This window comes from Lutjanus erythropterus, chromosome 2, assembly GCF_056507025.1.
Source record: "Lutjanus erythropterus isolate fLutEry1 chromosome 2, fLutEry1.hap2, whole genome shotgun sequence".
In the NCBI taxonomy this organism is placed as follows: Eukaryota; Metazoa; Chordata; class Actinopteri; order Lutjaniformes; family Lutjanidae; genus Lutjanus; species Lutjanus erythropterus.
In genome coordinates, this window is record NC_139318.1 from 4459582 (window position 1) to 4480432 (window position 20851).

The window sequence follows — 20851 nt, forward strand, 5'->3', positions numbered from 1 at the left end:
TGCCTCAGTTTTTGAATTTCAATATTTACACTTTATTGCTGATAGAAAACATGTTTAAATGACACTTTACTAATTCAGACTCCCATGTAAGGAAAATAATTAACATAAAGGAAGGTGTTTTGTGATTGTAAAGACTAAAGCGCAAGAGGTTTTTAACTCCAATGCACTGAGCACAAGATAGTAAACGCGCCGGGCCACACCTTCATTTTGCCTTCATGTTTAGACCTCCCGCCCACAGCGGCACAGACCCAGTGCAAGTGCATTTGCTATCTTTCACACATGGCAAAAATGGCACTTGCACTGGTGTAAGATAGCTAAACCACTTGCGCCAGTGGTGTAACGGCTTTGCACTGGGTGTAAGATAGGGCTCTAAGTGGTGTATTCTATTAATCTTTGTAATATTAGCAATAGTTGTCTGGTACTAGAACTGAAATGGTCTATAAATACTGTATGAATATGCTTTCATATCATATTGATAATAGGAATGATGGTTAATTATGAGCTAGAATTACTGCACCATGGTTGTTTGCCTATGCACACCACCCAAGTTCTTTTCCTGAGCTATGATGTTGAATAACTGCCAGAATTTTTTTTTTTTTTTACAGAAAATTATGTCATAATGAAGTCGACCTTTGACCCATTGGATATAAAATGTTATCACTTCACCATTCTTTGTCATACTTCACATATTAAGTATTAAGTAATGGTCAAAAATCTGTTTAGACGTCGTGGTGCAGTAAATTAAAAAAAAAAAAAAACAATCACTAAAATCACTAGAGGGCGATAGAAAGCAAAAGTGTGTGTATTCAGGCTGAGTAAACATGTGTTTTGGGAAAAACATTTTCTGAAACTTTGAGAGAAGCATATTTCTAGCCTCTAGAGGACATTACAGTGAAAATCTTGTGAGGACCAACCTAAATGTCCTCACTTTCCAAAGTGGTCCTCACTCAAAGCTTGATAACCTGCTGTGGTCCTCACAAAGGTGCCAGTACAAATACACATACACACATATAGTGGCAGTGTCTGGGTGTGCTATGTCCCCCGGGGCTCCATGTTCCAGCAGTAATGTCTCCTGTACAGACTGTGGACAGAGCAGGAGGATGAGATGCGGGTCAGCTGCTGCCTCTTATATAATGATGGAACAGGGATGAATGGAGGGTGGTGTAGTGAAGAGTGACTCTGGTGTGAACTCAGAGCACCAATGGCAGCAGAGAAGGAGCTGTTCCTGTTCTGAATAATGACTGTGGTGGAGCTCTGTTTTTAAAATGTACCAGATGATTCTGACATTTGTCTACAAGGTTCCCAACTGCAGACCTCATGAAGCATTCGGTCATTTGGTCAGTCTGTCCAGTAATTCCTCAATGCATTCACTGTTTGGTCAGTAACATTTTCACTGCATTCTAATAACAAAATGACATTTCTGTGCTAGATGGATCGGCTTGAGGGGTTTGAATTGAAGGTCTCAATATTTTTTAGGATATAAATTAGATTAGGGATGTTCCTGGCGGCTAATTTTCCTGTCAAACAAAAACATTTGTTTAGACTAGTCAGCTAGTCTGAAAGCAAGAAGACAGAATTGGGCACAACTTATTGGTAATGTTGAGCACTGTGATAAAATGCTGCATTTATTTAGAGCCATTTAAAGGCATTAATCACATTCTTCAATAACCAAATTGTATTTTAAATGCAAATGAGTGACACTCTGCGCTGTGCATTATGAACATTGCACATTATCCTACAAAATGTGACAACAACTCACCACGTGTGTTAACTTTTCAGACTGAACAGAACAGTTGTCTGCACATAAACAACAGCGTTTACCTGGAGCTGATATTAGCTGCTGTGCAGTGTGGCTAACATTAGCAGTGCTAGCAGCAGCAGGCTGCAGGTCACTACTCGCCTGTGCTCACTGTGGTTACACATTGCTCACCTCACTGGTGTATAATTGCTATTTTGCAGTGTGTTTGATGGCTTTTGCATGATTTCTGAAGGAAAAGCTGGATTTATTTTTAAGAATACAAGGTTTTGAGCATTTGTTATGATGAGTGTGCAGGTATGCTTTTCTGTTTTGGGAGATGGAACGTAATTTTAAGAAATGTGTCTTCAGGCTCAACAAGAAGGATTGCCCACTTGCTCAGGTCAAGTATTATACCATGTTGGGCAACTTATCTTGGCTGGTAGGGGAAAGTGTTAAAAAAAAAGTAAGTCTTTATGCAAAATGGTAAAAGTTGCTGTTTTCATTCTCTCAGTTATGGAGGTTTCTCAGTTTTCTTAATTTATTATCATATTAAACTGAATATATTCAGTGTTTTGAGACTAACAAAACAAGACATTTCAAGACATCAACATGGACTTTAAAAACTGGGATGGACATTTTATAGATGTTGTAGCCTTAGCTTAAACATGAAAATTAAACTTAGTCTTTGCTGTTATTTGATAACTGATAATAAAACTATTTGTGCAGGGCAAGTAAAAATTGACTTCAGGCAAGTAAATTTTTGACCCACTTGGCCAACTGGACAAGTGAAAAAACACATTAGCATTGAACTCTTGTCTTGGCAATTAAAAAAGAGTAATAAAAAGTGAAATGGAAAATGAGGAACTGGAAAAGGTAGAACAATATTAAGAGTCAATCCGTTTATTCATTTTCTTGTTAAAACAACAACACCGATGGTGAGAAAGTGGTGGTGTATTACACTGGCTGCCATGCTGGACTCTCCTGTCACAACCCTGCACAAAACATTCCTTTTCTTAATACTGGGAAACACCACAGCATCCCATAACCAGAGAAAAGAACAATACAACAATAGCAGAGCAATGAAAATCAAACCATACCAAAAAAAAAAAAAAAAAAAAAAAAAAAAGAACACACTGAGCATTGAAATAGAAATTCAGGGGTCAAATATAAAAGTACACTTCCCATATCTTCATTTGGCACAACTGAATAACAGTGGAGGGAACAAAGTGGAATATTTGTAGGCAGATGAAGAATAAAAAGGAGGAACACAGAGAGGGGACAGCTCTCAGTATTGTGTCCTCAGTGAGCTCGGTCCTGCTGGCATATGATTCATTCAGAAGGACTAACTACTGCTGATGAAGCTTAAATGTCATGGCTTGGACTATTGGTCCTACCAACCAAACACTGCACAGTGAAAACCACACATCAGCCCAAAACAAATCTGTCATACAAAAAAACTCATTCCAAATTGCAGATGTAATAAAGTTGTTAGTACAATAGTAGAACCGGTGTCACATTTTTGAAAGTTGAACTGAATCTGCATTATTAATACTAATAGTCTTGTAGTGACTGTAGTTGTAAAAATGGTCTCACACTGTTTTGTCAAACTCTGACTACTTCAGAACAGTAGTTCAAACCGGAAGCTTTATTTTAAAGTTGGATGGAAGTTTGTTTTTGACCTTTGGAAAGAGGACCATGAAATGTGGTTGATCTCAGGTTATGTTGTTTTACATCATTTTCAATGGTTTGTCAGTTAAATCATTTGGTGCTCCAACTAAACAATGGAATATGTCTGTAATATTAAGTACGAGAGTCATCTCAGTATCAGCATTAGGCTCAGATTACTGAAAACACTTGAAGGATTTGTCCCAAACATTATGTGATTTGAGGGTTGACATTATAGATTGTAAATATAGATATTTTAATATTATATTTCTATATATTTTGAAGGGTCCAGATACTGGAGCCTGTGGAATCTCTGTGGCACTCCTTCAGGTTATCTGTTCAGACAGATGTTTAAACAATTAGAAAACCTGATGTGTCACTCCTACAACGCCAGGTTTTTTTAAGTTGGTAAACATGGATGAAAGACAAGGAAGAAATTTGTCATATTGAGTATGAAATGTGCTTTGTGCAGTAATATGAAGAGGTGTGATATGTGTTTGCAACGTAGTCCCAATAGCAAGTAAAGAACTTGCACTGCAGTGTAGTCTAGCTAAGAACACTATGATCAGGTGTATCAAGTATATTTCTGAAAACGCAAGTGTGAAATTATGTGCCAAGTACTGTGGTCATCAACACTTTTACACTGTTATGGAGCCTGTAAAGTCATGTGTCTTGTGCACACAAGATAATTACTTGTTCCCCAAGCCATTGAAAGGTGATACTTTCTATCTTGTGTGCAAAGCATAATAATTTGTTCCCACAAGATGATTAAGTTTGGTGCACAAGATAAAAGAAAAGCACTTCAGGGGCTCAGTACACTGGTGTTGGCATTGAATTTGCAGCTCATTGTTTTATTGTTGGACTGAATCTGTACTTGTCTGTTGTCTGTTGGCCACCACATTTGTATTTTAGATCAAAGTCTGGGTTGAGAAAAGTATATTTAAAACTAAATTTAATTTGGGTCCGTCTCGCTTTGTTTCCAGCCTTTGTATTCAGTGGTGCCTTCCATTCAAAATAAACCTGTCAAATTCATATGTTTGTATTTTAAAGCACTAATCTCACTCCATACAAAGGGTCCTGTGTGGAATCAGAGCAGGGGGGTGGCACAGTGTGTCTGTTGTCTGTGCTGGGTCTGTCCTCTCAACATGGAGCCTCAGCTCTGTGCTCTTCAGCTGGTGGGCCTGGATAGTGCAGCAGACTCCCTGTTGGACTGAACGGAGTCCGAGCCCCGCTGAGTGTGTGCAGGAAGCCTCGTCTTTGCAAGCCTGAGATAGATGCAGCATGCAGGGCCTTTCCTGGTGGTGGACAACGTACAAACCAAAACCCAGTCGACTACAGCAGAACTGAACACGATCAGTGAGGGGGGGGGGGGAAGAAGCACAAAGAAAAAACAAATATAGTGAAATGTGAATGAATGAAATAGCTGAGGACAGGAAGAACATTTCTCTGGAAGTCGAAGATGAATTCTTTCACTGCCATAATCTCAATATAACATTTCTTTATGATTACAAGATAAATAAATCTGATATTAAGAGAAACCAAGCTTTGCTTTTGTGATATAACAAAAAAATGTAGGCATTATCCCAAGAAAATGATCTTAAGAATGAAATAATTATTCCAGTTATCACAAGAAAACAATCTTTGTTATTTTGAGTCAACAAAATTATTAACCCCATTATCATGAAAGACCAAACTCTGTTATCTTGATAAAAAAAAAATTGAACCAATTACCATGAGAAACTGAACTTTATCTCGAGATATCAAAGTAATTAACCTGTTAACACCAGAAAACAAGCCTTGTTATCTCGAGGTAACAAAATAATTAAGCTGTTATCACAAGAAACTGAGCTTTGTTATCTCAAGATAACAAAATATTTCGGTTAACCCAGTTATGATGAGAAAGAAAGGGTTATCTTGAGATAACAAAAGATTTAGCCCATTATCACGAGAAACCAAGTCTTGTTGTCTCAAGATAACAAAATATCTTGTTATCATAGTAAACTGAGCTTTGTTCTGTTGAGATGACAAATGAATTCTGCTATCTGGAGAAAACAAGCCGTGTTAACTTGAGATAACAAAATAATGAACTTGTGATCTTGAGACAGAGAACACTTGCAGGTGTGGTCATCCTCGTCTTCCATATGTTTCTCTGCCTCTCAGCTCTTCCTTCTCTCAGCGTCGTGTGGACTGAAGGATGACGGGTGGCTCAAAATTGCACACAGGATTAAAAGACAAGTGAAATCCACACTTTTTTTTCATGATTTAACAATAAAACAGGTTTTACTATAGCGTACAGGGATGTTTCATGTATGGGGGCAAAAAAAAAATGCTTAAGAGTCTCTTTTTTTACCCTGTTTCCATAGAAACATCTCATTTACATACATGTTTTCTTTTTGTAGTTCCTGGGATCAGACCTTGTCATATACAAAGAGCAGTTGAAAATTGGCCTGAAAAAGACTTCAAAATTACACTGTGGCTGTACAAAATCTTTTTTCCTTTGTTCTTTTTTTTTCTTTTCTTTTTTCTTTTTTTGTTATGTCAGAAGTAGCACCTGTGTGCTTTTACATACGCACTTCATAATGTTATTTTTAAAGCTGGAAATAGCTTTTCTCCACTCAATAAAAATATGTATATTTTCATAGAATACTCCCACTGCAAGCATTATTATCATTATCAATAACTTAATAATCTTTGTTATAACAATGTTATGAGACAGTAAGACTGTATGTTATGAATGATTTTATCCCAGAGTTTGATAAAGCTGATGGTCAAACTTCGTCCAGGATCATTTCTCGTCCAACAGATAGTGTTTGACCTTTGTCAGATGACTCCACTTCAGTTCTATCATACAAACTGCTGGGCTCTGGCCTCCAAGCCCAGATCAAGGGTTTAACCTGAAGAGCTAAGGAGAGGAGAGGAGGAGCAGGAGGAGGATGGATGGAAGGAGGGGAGGGAGGGAGGGAGGGTAGGAACTGCAGAGGAGGAGAGGAAGTTTGGCTCTCAGTGAAACCGCTGGACTCCAAATCTTGGATCCTTGGTTTCCCGGATTTCAATCTGGAGGAGGAACAGAGAGAGAAGAGAGATGGTGTCAAGACGCTGCAGCAACATCTGAGCAGAGCAAGAGAAATCCACAAAAAATGTGTTTGGGGAGAAATGTGTCAGGAAGAGAGGATGACACAGGAGGGAAGGGCCAGCACTCATTCATGCCCTGTGTGCTTCACACTGTAACACTGACTTGTGTTTTATGAAGCCAAACAAGTGACAAAGGGCACAAATGCACATTTAATGCTGACTGTAAAGGGATAGATCACCTCAAAATCAAAAAGCCACACTTTCCTCTGGCCTGTAGTACTATTTATCCATCTAGTTTTTTGGTGTGAGTTGAGTTGTTGAAAACCAGTGTCTCTTTACAGAAATTATGACCCAGTTAGTCAAGATAATCCACACACCTTGTTGTAAGCAGTATCATGTCAGAACTACTTTGTTTCTAATAGAAATAAAATCATTCTGTAGTTATAGTAGTGATTTCTTGAAAGAGAGTTCAGATTTTAAAGTGTATTTTTTCCTGCTTTGAGCACCAAAGGAATAGTGCCATCTTGTTCCATTATACTGGAGAGAAGAGAGAAGTGTCTACAGCCAGATCTCCAAAACTCTAACTAACTCACACCAAATGATATAAATAACACAGTGGGTTAAAGGAGTACAGAGGATACAAACCATCTGGATGGGGATGGCAAGAATGAACACTGATTGGTCAAACACCAGGACAGCAGATGCTACTTTTTCATGTCTGATACTGATACAGCTTTGAGTATCTACCAATACCATCTTTTCCCCTCTTAAGCTAAGCATACATTTATATGGATGCACTTAACCTAGTCATCTAAAAAATGTGAAACAATTATTCTGCTCCTATGAAGGAAGAAACACACGACCCACATGATTCACTCATCCAATACTGCTGCTGCTTTTTTATTTAGGCTAAATTTTTACTTTGAATTCAAAGGACAATCCAGTAACTTCAACACCCCCCATGTTCAAAGGTCTGCCATCATGTGCTTAAAGTACCAAAAGTCATCATGCATCATGCAGGATGCATGCAGAACAATGCATATTATATTACTGGATTATAATTATTGATGTCCTTTAATACTGAAAAGTGGAGCTAATTTTAACAGCTTTATGTTCTACATGTTTGTGGATGTCAGATTTCACAATTCTGACTTGTGCAAGTCATGACATCACATTATCATCATCATTTGTGATTTTGGAGAGTCACTTAATCTCCTTCGTGTGTCGGTTGCTCTGCTCCATTTGGCTGCAGATGAAGAGAGAGAGAGGTGGCAGAAGGGCTCTGACATATGAGTCAGTACGAGCCGGCAAGATGTGGAAAATGAAAGGCACCCAAAACAAACATAAAGAAACATACTAATGCAACAGGCTTGAAAGGTCACCCCTTAATACATTTTCTCTCATATTTTCCAGACTCCCTTTAAACACGTCCTTCTTTTAGTACAGGATTATCCTACAGAGGTTTTTCTTCTCTATTAACCTGCAGGAGGGTAAAAGTAGAATTCTTTCATTTTCGGTTGATTTGTTTGAATGTGAAATTGAAAATATTTTAAATTTCAATAAGAGCTGAAAATATAAATGAGATAAATAGTTTTATTACTGCTCTTTCTCTTATAGATAAACAGAAAAGCACGCTAACAGAAGCTGCTGATGAGCTACCTGCTGGCATGTCAATAACGAGGTCATAACAAGGACCATTTAAGTCAGAAACTCAATTTAGCAAGCAGCAATCTGATTTGCTGTCCTAACCCTCCATTATAACCACAGTGGGAGCTGTCTCTGGGTGACCTCCTGATTTGCTGGGTGGAGGATTGTTGGGGTTGATGATTGCGACCTGTGGAGCAGGATATTAATAGCTGGAGCTTTCTGATGGTTCATCCTTAATGCAAGACAATTTAATGAAAATCAGAGGACAAGAAGATGGGGTCAGAGGGGTGTGGATGTTGAGGTGTAGTGGTTGGAGGTTATTGTGTTATTAATCTATTTAAGATGACCCATCACTCTGGCTCCATCGGACTGGGTGGATGCCAAATGTGTGCTGATGGTCTTGACACCACAGGCAATATGATCGATATTCTTCAGCCTGAAAAGCAGTACAGCCAGGGACAATGTGAAGCCCATCAACCCCCAGTCTTTTTCTCTACCACTTATTTAGGTCGGGCCAACAAGGGGAGAATACATGCACTGCTGTGAAGAATCATGGAAAGGATTATTTCACCTGAACCACAGACGAAACATACTCTCTTACTAATTCCAGACAGTGGCTGTTATTATCTGCTAATGTGTGTGAGACATACACTGTTGAAACTGTACCAACCTTAGTGCTTTCACATGCCAGGAGTCATGTGCAACCTTCAAAATTTCCATATTTTTCTATAATCAGGGTTCACATTACAAAGTGGCCTTTCCAGCGTACATCGCTACATGCATGTGCATGCATGGAAGTGCACAGCAGAGCAGTCAGATACAGGGTTACTGTAGTGCTCTACTGTTACAACTACAGACCATAAATCCTGTCAATAATGTTTCATACATTTTACAGACATATAACAACAATATCAGGCTCCTGTTTCAAAATCCAAGAACAGGCCTAATCAGATAAAAATATATTAGAATTTAAAAATAAGATCATGAATTCAGCAGGGGGGCACAGGCAGCATGTTAATGCTTCACATATTCACCCTTTAAAGAATCACACATCATGCAATATCATCTAATCTGAATGTGAAGAATTCTCAAATCAAAATTCATTTACTAAGATATTTGTTCTTACATAGGAGGATGTTGCATACAGTATCATAGGCAGGAGCAGCTGATTGCAATGTTTTAGAGCTCCCCCTAATATCTCAAAGTAAGCTTTCAGAGGTGCCCACATCCTTTTCAGGGGAGCTGAGCTACCCAGCTCTACTATAATTCAATCCATGTCTATAATATAAGGCAGATGTATTAGTCTATGACACAGTGTATGCACAGCAAACACATCCAAAAGCAGATAACATGTAGTCAGCTACACAGCTAAACACAACTTCCACCTCAGAAAATTAGCATAACCAAGATATTCCTGTGAAAGGGAGTTGGACAAAGTTTTTGTTTAACCAGAACCAGCTGTTGGATCGCTCTGTTCAAAGCCACCAGACTAACAGGACACACAGGAGCTGCTGGTCTACTCTGCCTGGAACAGTTCATGTTTTGTATTATTGTGCGACTTCAGTGTTTTTAGATCTGATTTGGTGTTTTAAAGAGATGGATACTTTGGATCCAAAGTGACACAATAACACAAACTAATTAACTGGTCAGTCAGCAGTAGACCTGCAACTCCTGTGTTCTGTGAGGTAAAATGACTGATTTCACCCATTGAGTTTGGTTGATTTGGAAAAGTGAGCGAAAGTTTCCTGCTGGGAAAGGCTGTCTGACAGCAAGGTAAAGTGATGAAAATATTCTAAATATAGCATACATTTTTTCTTTTTTTTGGCGAACCATCCTGAAGTGGCAAAACTAGCTGACTGCCATCCACTGTAGATAATACTGTATATTAACTATAGATAAGTTATCTCATACAATCCCACATTCAATAACCCAAACTATCCCTTTAAGCTAAACTTATACTTGCTAGCCTGGCACTAACTTCATACTTAATGGTCAGATATAAGAGTGATATCAATCAAAAATGCATGTCCTAAAATGTTGAACTATTCCTTTGATTCCAGATCAGATTTTAAAGCAGTGTAATGAACATTTATGTCTACACTCTTCTTTTCAAACAAATCCATCTGTGGCATAGAACACAAATAACTCATTCTCTATTATAACATCCAAAACAACACAAAGACAATATTGAGAGGTAAATAGGGATTCACAGTGCATTGGCCTTCATAAGACAGAGGAGAGGACAGCCATCTGTTTCTCACAAAGAGGTAACCAAGTGCATGCAGGGTGACATGCTGCAGAGCTGGATCAACATGTCATATTAGCTAACGGGAAAATCTGGTTGGTCTTACTCCGTCCATTCGTAGAGACGAGCCAAGATGGAGCTACAGGGAGGAAGATCATCATGGTTTATTTCGTTTGTTAACATCTGTTTGAAGAGGGTTGACAAAGCAAGTACGCTACTTCAAGCAACTCACTGTTCCACATTCACACCACTTCAAACACACACACCAGGAGCTGCCCTGTTTTCTTCTACATGTGGTTTAGTAAGTCTGCTGGTTTAGATGGGACTACCTTCTATCACTGGTCCAGGAACCTCGAAATCACAAGCCCACTTTCATAAAATCTGATAAACCCCTGATGTTTATATCAGCAAAGTCTGACAGATGAATGTAGACTGTGACAGAATAAGCTGATATATTTTCAACATAAATATAAAACATGTCAATGTCATAAACATGTGACCACATTAAGCACAGGCATAAACCTGCAGGCGGAGCTGCTGCTGCTGCTAACGTTAGCCACACTGTGTGTCAGGCTGGCAGCTAACGTTAGCCACACTGTGTGTCAGGCTGGCAGCTAACGTTAGCTCTGGTTCCTTTACCCACAGACACTGTGATCCTCTTCAGTCTGAAATGGTGAAGCGTTTATTGAGTTGTTGTCATGTTTTGTACATTAATGTGTCAGGTTTGTATTTCACAGTGCAAAGTAGCACGCATTTCAGCGGCATTTAAAGTACGATTTGGCGATTGTTGACTGTGATTAACGGCTTCAAATGGATCTTAATACACACAATATTTTTTTGGACAGTGTTTAACATTATAAATCAATAAATTCTGCTAAATTTTAACTGCTTTGTTTTCTTAGTGTTAGACTAGTCGACGAGTCTAAATTAAATTTTGCGTTTAATGGACAGGAAAATTAGTTGCCAGGAACATCTGTAATGACAGCTTATAAAACCAGCGCAGTTAGTATTTTAATGTACAAAAAGAAAATAAAGTTGAAGTATTTTATAATTTTTGGGCAATGTTGAACAATATCAATTAATAAATTGTGCCAAATTTTAACCATTTTCCCTGTGTTCTATTTGTCAGACTAGTCCACTAGTCTATATTAAAAATTTCGTTTAATTGACAAGGAAATTAGTTGCCAGGAACGTCCCTAATAACAGACCAGCACCGATGGCACAGGACCAAAAAATAAATAAATACTAGGCATAGGGAGTACTACTGAGACTCTGAAAAGTAATCTGATCTGATCTGACATTACATATTTTGCAAATTTCTTTGCAATTTTGAGACCTGAAAGTAGGCAGAAAGAAACACTGCAGTACATTAAGATTTCCCATTTCTTCCTCTTGTAGATTGCTAAGAGGTAGAGATGATTTTCCTCGTGCTGGTGCTTTCAACAATTTATTTTTCATGCACCGCGGCACCCAGCTGCTCACGTCACATTTGTGTTTGTGGGATTTTTTTTTTTTTTTTTGTAGATCAGCTTGGCTTGTAATTAGGCTGTTTTTCCCCTCCATCCTCTCTTTCTTTGATGCTGACGTACACGCACAGAGGAGCCAGAGGGCCTGGTGTACGCAGCAGACACGCTCCTCAGTGAAAGGCCTTCCTCGACTTGACGTCTCCTCTCCACTCGCAGTAGGCCTCGCTCCTTTGGGAAAGCATTGTGCCCGGGGATGTTTTCTACGACATGCTCCCACCTTTTGTTTTCCCACTTGTTCCATCTCTTCTTCTACCCCTCTGCCTCAGTGCAGCCCTCTAGTCTGCCCACGTGCCCTGAATGGAATATATCACTTTACTCGAGTCTTTAATGTGACCAAACATCATGTGTTCTATGAGGAGGAGTGCAGGATATCTGACCTGACACCAGGTAGTGTCAGCTGAGGAGAAAATAAACGCAGCCAACAGGAATGGATCTCTGTGATGTTTTAAATTACAAACGTTGGCAGTTACATGCAGGATTACTCTGATGAGTTTTGGACTCTGAGACACAATCTGTGCAGGAATTTTCATAGATTGGAGGTAGTTTGAGAGATAAAAACATTTAAGACAATGAATTTGATAGAAACACACATTAATGCTGTCCTTGCATGATTAAAAAAAAACACTCATTCTTGAGAATTGGGACAAAACTATATTTTTGATTTTTACTCTTCAGTTATTCTGGAAAATATATTTTAAAAAATGAAATGGGCCAACCTCCTAGTGATGAAATTTTTTATTAAATGTAGATGTCTGGTCCGTCAGAGGGAAAACCTGATGGAGCAGATGTAAAAGAATTCTTATTTATCTGTGATTAAGAAGGGTTACAGAGTTGACGGGTTATGGTTGAGACACATCTGATAGCAATATTTCGAATAAAATGTTGAAAAAATACAAATATTACCATTGCTTGAGAAGTATTCCCAACTTTTTTAAACCAGGAAGTTAGACAGGGATCCTTAGGGTATAGTTAAAACCTTTTTATGCCTGATGAAATCATGTTTTTGTAAAAATGTGACAGAGTTGCCAAAAATCTGGGACACAATTTTAAAGAAAAATATTAAAAATATATTTTAAAACAACAATATTATTATAATAGCACAGTTTTATATCATCTTATCAGTAAGTATTGTAAGTGTAAGTAATGTCTGAATTATATCTTTTTTTTTATTATTATTGTTTGAGCTTTTTAGCCTTTATTAGATAAAGGCTAAAAACTTGTATCCATTTTTGTTGTCTCTTTTCTAGTATAAGATTCATATTGATTCTTTTAACAACCTAATAAAGTAGGCTTATACACTTATCTTTACCAAAACCATAATTATTATTCATAATCAAAGAGCTTGAGAGGTCCACTTTTGTTAGAAGTGTGACTTTAGTTAACGTGTAAATCTCATCGCATCTCAAAGCAGATAAAGCCTTGGGGACCCCCTGTGACTTTGGGACCCCAGGTTGGGAACCACTGTAGAGCACCCCAAATGTCTAAATCAGCTCATCATCAAGCCTCTGCAGAAGCCTGATAGCAGCCTGATCATTTGAATCAGGTGTGCTGGAGCAGAGAAACATCTAAAACATGCAGGGCAGGGGTCCCTGAGTTTTTCCAAGTGGATGTACAAAAAAAAGCCTATTTAAAGGTTATTCTGGGCTAGTATAACTCAGAATTATTAATCATTTTCTACAATACAGTATAAATATTAGCTTTAACGATCATACGTTCTGACTTTGTTGTAGATTAAACATCCATTCAGATTATCTTCATTTGAGCAAGCAGTGTTTTGCATTAAAATATGCTGCAGGATCATTCATAGTTTTGGAAATATATCCATACGTATACAGCAGTTGTACTTGCAGATTTGCTTATCATAGTAGACTGGACTCTAGGCCTTAGCGGAGGTCTATGTATCGATACATATCTGTGATGTGTTGTAAAAAACGCTCCAATGTCAGTGACTGTCTTTTCTCATGTGCGAGAGAAGCTCTGGCATTTGCAGATCACAGAGAGCAGCCAAACATAACTAAACATAGTTTAATAAGAAGAGCTTTTTAACAATGCTGTTCTAGTTTTAGAGAAGCTGATCCAGTGCATAGGTCTCAAATGCTCTTTGTTTATAAATGCAGATGTAGATTTATGTAGATAAATAGATATAAAGGGCTCAATGTAACAAAAACACAGCGATTCTTATTATCACATGATTATACACTAATAAAATGACACAAATGAATATTATATCCCAATAATGCCATATTCTGCCAATAGATCTCCCTAAATCTTACACAACAGGACCTTTAACAATCTTTAATGGATGATCAGTTACATGTTAACTCATCACATAAACTGATAGAAGTTCACGACACATCCTGCATTAAATCATCATGAGTCATGCATTAGTCATGCATTACTTAAGCATGTGTTCTGTAGCCTCAATTTAAAGTAATAAGATAATCAAAAGAGCTGTGATAACACAAGTTGCAGCAGTTTGTGTCCTCTGTCTGCACACATTATACAGAGTTTTGGTTTTGCTGTCTTTTAAAACGATACGGTAATACTGCAGGAAATAAACAAGACGAAGAAGAAGCGGGAGCAGGTCCAACGACATCATCTTTAATTTAAAAAAATATGTCTCCGTATTCTCTTTACCGCCAACTCAAAAAACAACTTTTGCACCTCGGCCAAGTGTAAACAAGTTTTATGCAATATTCAGGCTCTCTTTGAAATGTGCAAATTCAAAACACATAAAAACACAGTGGATATAAACTCAAAGCAGTGCTGCTACATGTGAAGTCCCCAGCTTCTTTGCCTGGGGCATGACACAGTGTGGAAGCTCAGTAAGTGCTGCCTGAGAGGCTCAGCTCAGGGACGCAGAGACCCGCTGCCTTTTCTTTGTCACACACACACACAACACAGGCCTCTGAGTGCTGATGTGTTTTACACATAACACATGTATTACACAACACTGTGTATGTGTAGGTACAGTGTTAACATGCTCAGATACATGTTAACATGCCAGCATGTATAGTAATGCTGTAAAATGCAGTAATACTAATAATACAAGCAGGATAATGATACTCTAGCAGTATATCATTGTCCTGGACATTTTTTACACCCTCATACCTGCCTGAAAGGGGCTGTCTACATTTCTTCTTCTCAGCTCATTTTAGACACTTTTATCTAGTTTTATCCACATATGTTAGATTTCACAAAGTAACCTACACACACCATCATGCACACACTCATGCCACAACAATAACATCGACAGTGTGAACTTACCCTTGACACAGCGAAATCTGTAGAAAAAACAAACAGACGAAGATTAAGAATTTTCCTTTATTCACCTGGAAACTGAATGACCTTTTAATTGACTTTCATCTTTTGTTTCAAACAACACTCAGTCAGCGTTTGTGAACTGAGGACACTAATAGTTGCACCACACATTTTCAATAGTAGACAGGTCTGGACTGCAGGCAGGTCAGTCTAGAACCTGAACTCTTTTACTACTGCTGGAACACGAGCAAAATGTGTCTTTGCATTTTCTTGCTGAAATAAGCAGGGACGTCTCTGAAAAAAGACATCGTCTTGACCGCAGCATATGTTGCTCCAAAACCTGTAAGTACCTTAGGCATTAATGGGACCTTCACAGATGTGACAGTTACCCATGATGCCATGGGCACTAACACACCTCCATACCATCACAGCTGCTGGCTTTTGAAGTTAGTGCTGATAACAATCTGGACCCTGTTTCCCAGAGCCTTCGTAGCGCTACGTGTGTCATAAGTTGTATTTTAAGGTCTCCCTTAAGGTTACGGGCTGTTTCCCAGAGTTGGGACAACCTTAAGGGAGACCTTAAAATACAACTTATGACACACGTAGCACTACGAAGGCTCTGGGAGGACACCTGGAGCCTGGAGGACACGACGTCCATGATTTGTGAAAACACTCTGAAATGTGGACTCATCAGACCACAGGACACTTTTCCACTTTGCGTCAGTCCATCTCAGATGAGTTCAGGTCCAGAGAAGTCTGCAGTGTTTCTGGATGTTGTTGATATGTGTCTTTCTCTCTGCATGGTAGAGTCTTAACTTGTATTTGTAGATGCAGAGACAAACTGTGTTTACTGACAACAGTTTTCCAAAGTGTTCCTGAGCTCATGTCCTTTATACAATGATGTGGGTTTTTAAAGCAGTTTTTAATGCAGTGCTGCCTGAAGGGTCAAAGGTCACAAATATTCAGTGCTGGTTTTCAGCATTTTCTCTTTTAATAACATTATGGATTGTAGATGAAATGTTGTTCTTTAAACTGTTGTACCAAGTGGTGAACCTCATCCCATCCATGCTTGTGAACCACTGAGTCTTTCAGGGATGCCTCTTTATTATCCAGTCATGAGACTGTCACCTGTGACCAGTGAACCTGTTTACCTGAATGTTCCAGACAGGTGTTTTGAAGAATTCTGCGACTTTTCCAGTCTTTTGTTGCCTCTGTTCCAACTTTTCTGGAATGTGCTGCAGGCATGAAATTCCAAATGATTGTATAGTTTATCAGTTTGGACATAAAATATCTTGTCTTTGTATTGTATTCAATTGACCACTAATCAAAAAGGATTTACAAATCATTGCATTCTGTGTTTATTTACATTTTATGCAACGCCACAACTTGAAATTTCAGTTTACTATGAAAGATAAAATTAGCTGACATACATCTCTTTAACATATTGTGTGTGACAGTCATGAAGCACCTGACAAGGCTTAACTGGCATTATGTAAACTTGTTAAGCAAGGGTTTGAATGATGTTCATTTATATGTAAAAGTCCTGCACTGCAGGTTTAATACCACATGCAAGTGTTTTTGCATGACACCTGCTCAGATTTACAGACTTAAGGATGTAAAGGATGCACACAGAACACACGGAGACAGAGAGGAAGAAGGATAGAGAGAGGGAGAGAGAGAGGAAAACAAAAGAGCTAGTAGAGAGTCACTGAGAGAGACTGAGAGGCAAACAGTGAAAGAGAGAGACATAAACAGACAGAGACATATGCAGTGAGAGGAAACCACAGCCTCGTGCTGGAATCTGACACGTAACCATGGAAACTTCCTCTACACACACACACACACACACACACACACACACACACACACACACACACACACACACACACACACACAAACACATAGAGGAATTGGGGGACTTTATTCTTTATTTCTCTTAGGGCAGCTCAACTCAGTCCTCACCTCATCGTGAAGTCACAGCACCGGTCAACATTTACCATAATACACCAGGTATAAACACATCAGTTATACCATAATACAAAAGCCATAATACACTAGTTATAAATACATCAACCAACCACACATGCAGCTGAAGAATTCAGCGTAATCACAGCATGAGATTGAGTTTGTTAGCTTAGTCAGCACTCATGAGAACATCTTCATTAATCTTCATTACCCAAATGAGTTGCTAAATGTCTTTAGTGGAGTTTGTGAAATGCTGTTGTGTGCTAAATTTCTTTTTCTGGTCAGTTAAAGCGCACAACATGTACATCAATTCAGCTCACACCCGAGATGAACAAATAAATCATGCATGCAAATCAATTAATTAACATGCGTCCTCAATTTAGGAAGTGTGCACATTTTATAAATCATCAATCATCTAGATTATTCAGCAATTTATTTCACTTCCTTTCTGCGATAGGCTGATACGGTTGATTGCTTTCATTTAAGTGTGATCCTCTGGATACTGCTGAATGAGCTGATGAAGCTGAGGCTGTTGCTCTGAGTTTGCTGTTTTCTGTGTGATTTCTGCTCTTGGCTGGGCTGAGTTGGCCCCATGCTGGTAAATGACCCTAAATTTAAACAGAGATGCTGGTACACCAGCTAAAACCGCTCCTAATATAGTGTGACTCTATTGTTGTGAAAAGACTTTTTTCTAGCTGAATCAGGCTTGTGAGAAGATAAAAGATAGGAATAAGAAATGAGAAAGAATCAAGTGACAGAGATGCAGAGGTCTGATGGGCTCCACTGTCATAGTCGGGTCGGATTATCCTTTTCTTTCAGTTTCTCAGTTGAATGTATTTGCATTAGTCAAAAAGTAGTCGGGAGAAATTCTTTGCTTTCTATAAGAGCTGCAACAATTAATCAATTAATTGATTATAATCAACTTGAGTCATTTAAAAAAAAATTCTGATATCAGCTTCTCAAGTGTGAATATTTTCTGTTTTCTTTGGGTTGTGGACAATTTTGAGGACATCATCTTGGACTTTGGGAAAAACTGATCAACATTTTTCACCATTTTCCAACATTTTATGGACCAAACAACTAATTGATTAATCAAGAAAATAATTAATAAATTAATCCATAATGAAAATATTATTTAGTTGCAGCCCTACACTCACCAGCCACTTCATTGGCTACACCTTGCTAGTACTGGTTTTGCCTTCAGAACTGCCTTAATTCTTGGTGGCATAGATTCAACAAGGTTCTGGAAACATTCCTCAGAGGTTTTGGTCCATATTAACATGATATCATCACACAGTTGCTGCAGATTTGTTGGCTGCACATCCATGATGTGAATCTCCTGTTCCATCACATCACAAAGGTTCTCTGTTGGATTGAGATCTGGTGACTGTGGAGGCCACTGGAGTACAGTGAACTCACTGTCATGTTCAAGAAACCAGTTTGAGATGATCTGAGCTTTGTGACATGTTGTGTTTTCCTGCTGGAAGTATCCATCAGAAGATGGATACACTGTGGTTATAAAGAGATGGACATGGTCAGCAACAATACTCAGGTAGACTGTGGTGTTTAAATGATGCTCAGTTGGTACTAAGGGGCCCAAAGTGTGTCAAGAAAATATCCCCCACACCATCACACCACCAGCAGCAGCCTCAACTGTTGATACAAGGCAGGATGGATCCATGCTTTCATGTTGTTTACTCCAAATTCTGACCCTACCATCTGAATGTTGCAGCAGAAATCATTGTTGTCCAATGTTGGTGAGCCCGTGTGAATCGTAGTCTTCTGATGCTGTAGTCCATCTGCTTCAAGGTTCAGAGATGGTCTTCTGCACACCTTGGTTGTAACCAGTGGTTATTTGAGTTTCTGTTGCCTTTCTACCATCTTGAACCAGTCTGGCCGTTCTCCTCCTCTGACCTCTGGCATCGACAAGGCATTTTCAGAGAACTGCTGCTCACTGGATATTTCCTCTTTTTCAGATCATTCTCTGTAAACTCTAGAGATGGTTGTGTGTGAAAATCCCAGTAGATCAGCAGTTTCTGAAATACTCAGACCAGCCTGTCTGACTCCAACAACCATGCCACGTTCAAAGTCACTCAAATCACCTTTTTTCTTCATTCTGATGATCAGTGTCTTCATGACTAAATGTATTGAGTTGCTGCCATGTGATTGGTTGATTAGTTATTTTTGGTAACATGCAGTTGAGTAGGTGTACCTAATGAAGTGGCTGGTGAGTATACTTTGTATGCAGTATATTAAAACTCCTTAATATGCTGTAATTCTAATCATGGTTCTAGATCCCACTATCCTGCATGGTTGCTCCCTGCTCCAACACACCTGATTCAAATGAAGTGGTCATTATCAGACTTCTGCAGAGGCTTGATGATGAGTTCATCATTTGAATCAGGTGTGTTGGAAGAGAAGAAACATTTAAAACATGAAGAACAGTGTGCCCTCAGGACTAGAGCTGGGGAACAACCTTTAATTTCCTCTTAAAAGACCTACAGACCCATGTATATGTTTCCTGTAATTTTACCTGATCAGACTTCAGCTGTGTCTGAAAACACTCCCTATTTCCTGTGCACAGTATCTGCTGTCTGCCATTGTAGTTGAGTGCCTGAATTCTGAGAGTGAAATTTTATATATTACTTGAAAATTTGCACAGTGGAATGAAAAAGTTGTAGTCATGACGTGTTCACTACTTTCCGCTAACAATGACAATGACACCTCACACTCCAAAAATGGTGATGAGTGTCTAAAATGTCTAGGGAGCAATTTTGGAACCATCTGACCATGATGAGGATATCTGGGCCATGTTTTGCATAAATGATTTGCAGCAGCTTTTCTCATCTTATGAAACCCGAACATATTCTACACTTGTGCGTTATGAAAGTTTGGTGGTGTGACATGGTAAAAGGTCATATCAGCCCACAAACTAGCAATTGGCAATATTGCCAGTTGCTTGTTCATGGGCTGATGGTGGCCAGGAGGAAAGTTTTAACAAATGACCCAACCCTAATATTCAGTCCTTCATCATTTTGGCAATTTGTCTACGACAGTAAACAATGGTTCAAAGTGTCCTTTCTAGGAACAGGGCTGGTAGTTCCTGAACTAACTTCAATGAGAGAGTGTATTTTTGAAGTAATGTGGCTTTTGGAGCAATAGCCATTTGTTTTCAGGCTTTTATGCAAATGAGCTTTCATTCAAGATTTTTTTTTCCAGTCCTCTCATTGTTAGCTGTAAGCTGTTTATATTTGGTATTTTACTATGATATCATCCTTTCCCCTATAATTTATTAAAAATGTTTAGAATTGTGATAATATAAAATTCTTCCACCTCTCACCTTTGTTTTCAGCCTTCAGCTCCTCCTGCAGGAAGTCGCTCTGCCGGTTGCCGAGCACAAAGGCCAGGAAGGAGAGGATGAGGGCGTCCAGAATGCCGATGATAGCCAAGATGTAGGCCCAGCGCACTGAGCAGTTGCCCAGGGTGTACTTCCCTGTGTCCTCCCCACACATGTCCCGGATCACCTCGGCGTCCCAGCCATTCGGGAAGATGATACAGCCAAGCACCAGACACACGGCTGCAGGTAAGAGATAGAAAGAGTCTGAGTTATTTGAATACAGTGGCATGTTGGATATTGTGGTCATATACAGAGCGGTGTAATGGTATTTGGTGTGTGTGTTGTTGGATATGGTCGGGTGGTGTGTAAGGAAAGGAAAGAAAATCAATACAGGA

General features: G+C 38.9%; 1 protein-coding gene across 1 annotated transcript in view; it reads right to left on the reverse strand.

Moving 5' to 3' along the window:
- Positions 1-5000: 5000 nt before the first annotated feature.
- lhfpl4a (LHFPL tetraspan subfamily member 4a) overlaps positions 5001-20851 on the reverse strand; it is a 70625-nt gene continuing 54774 nt past the window's right edge. The window contains exons 2-4 of the mRNA XM_084726611.1: positions 20460-20696; positions 15161-15177; positions 5001-6457 (exon numbers count right to left, since the gene is read on the reverse strand). Of these exons, the coding sequence (XP_084582737.1) occupies positions 6404-6457; positions 15161-15177; positions 20460-20696 (308 nt within the window). The 3' untranslated portion in view covers positions 5001-6403. The remainder of the gene's footprint in view (positions 6458-15160; positions 15178-20459; positions 20697-20851) is intronic.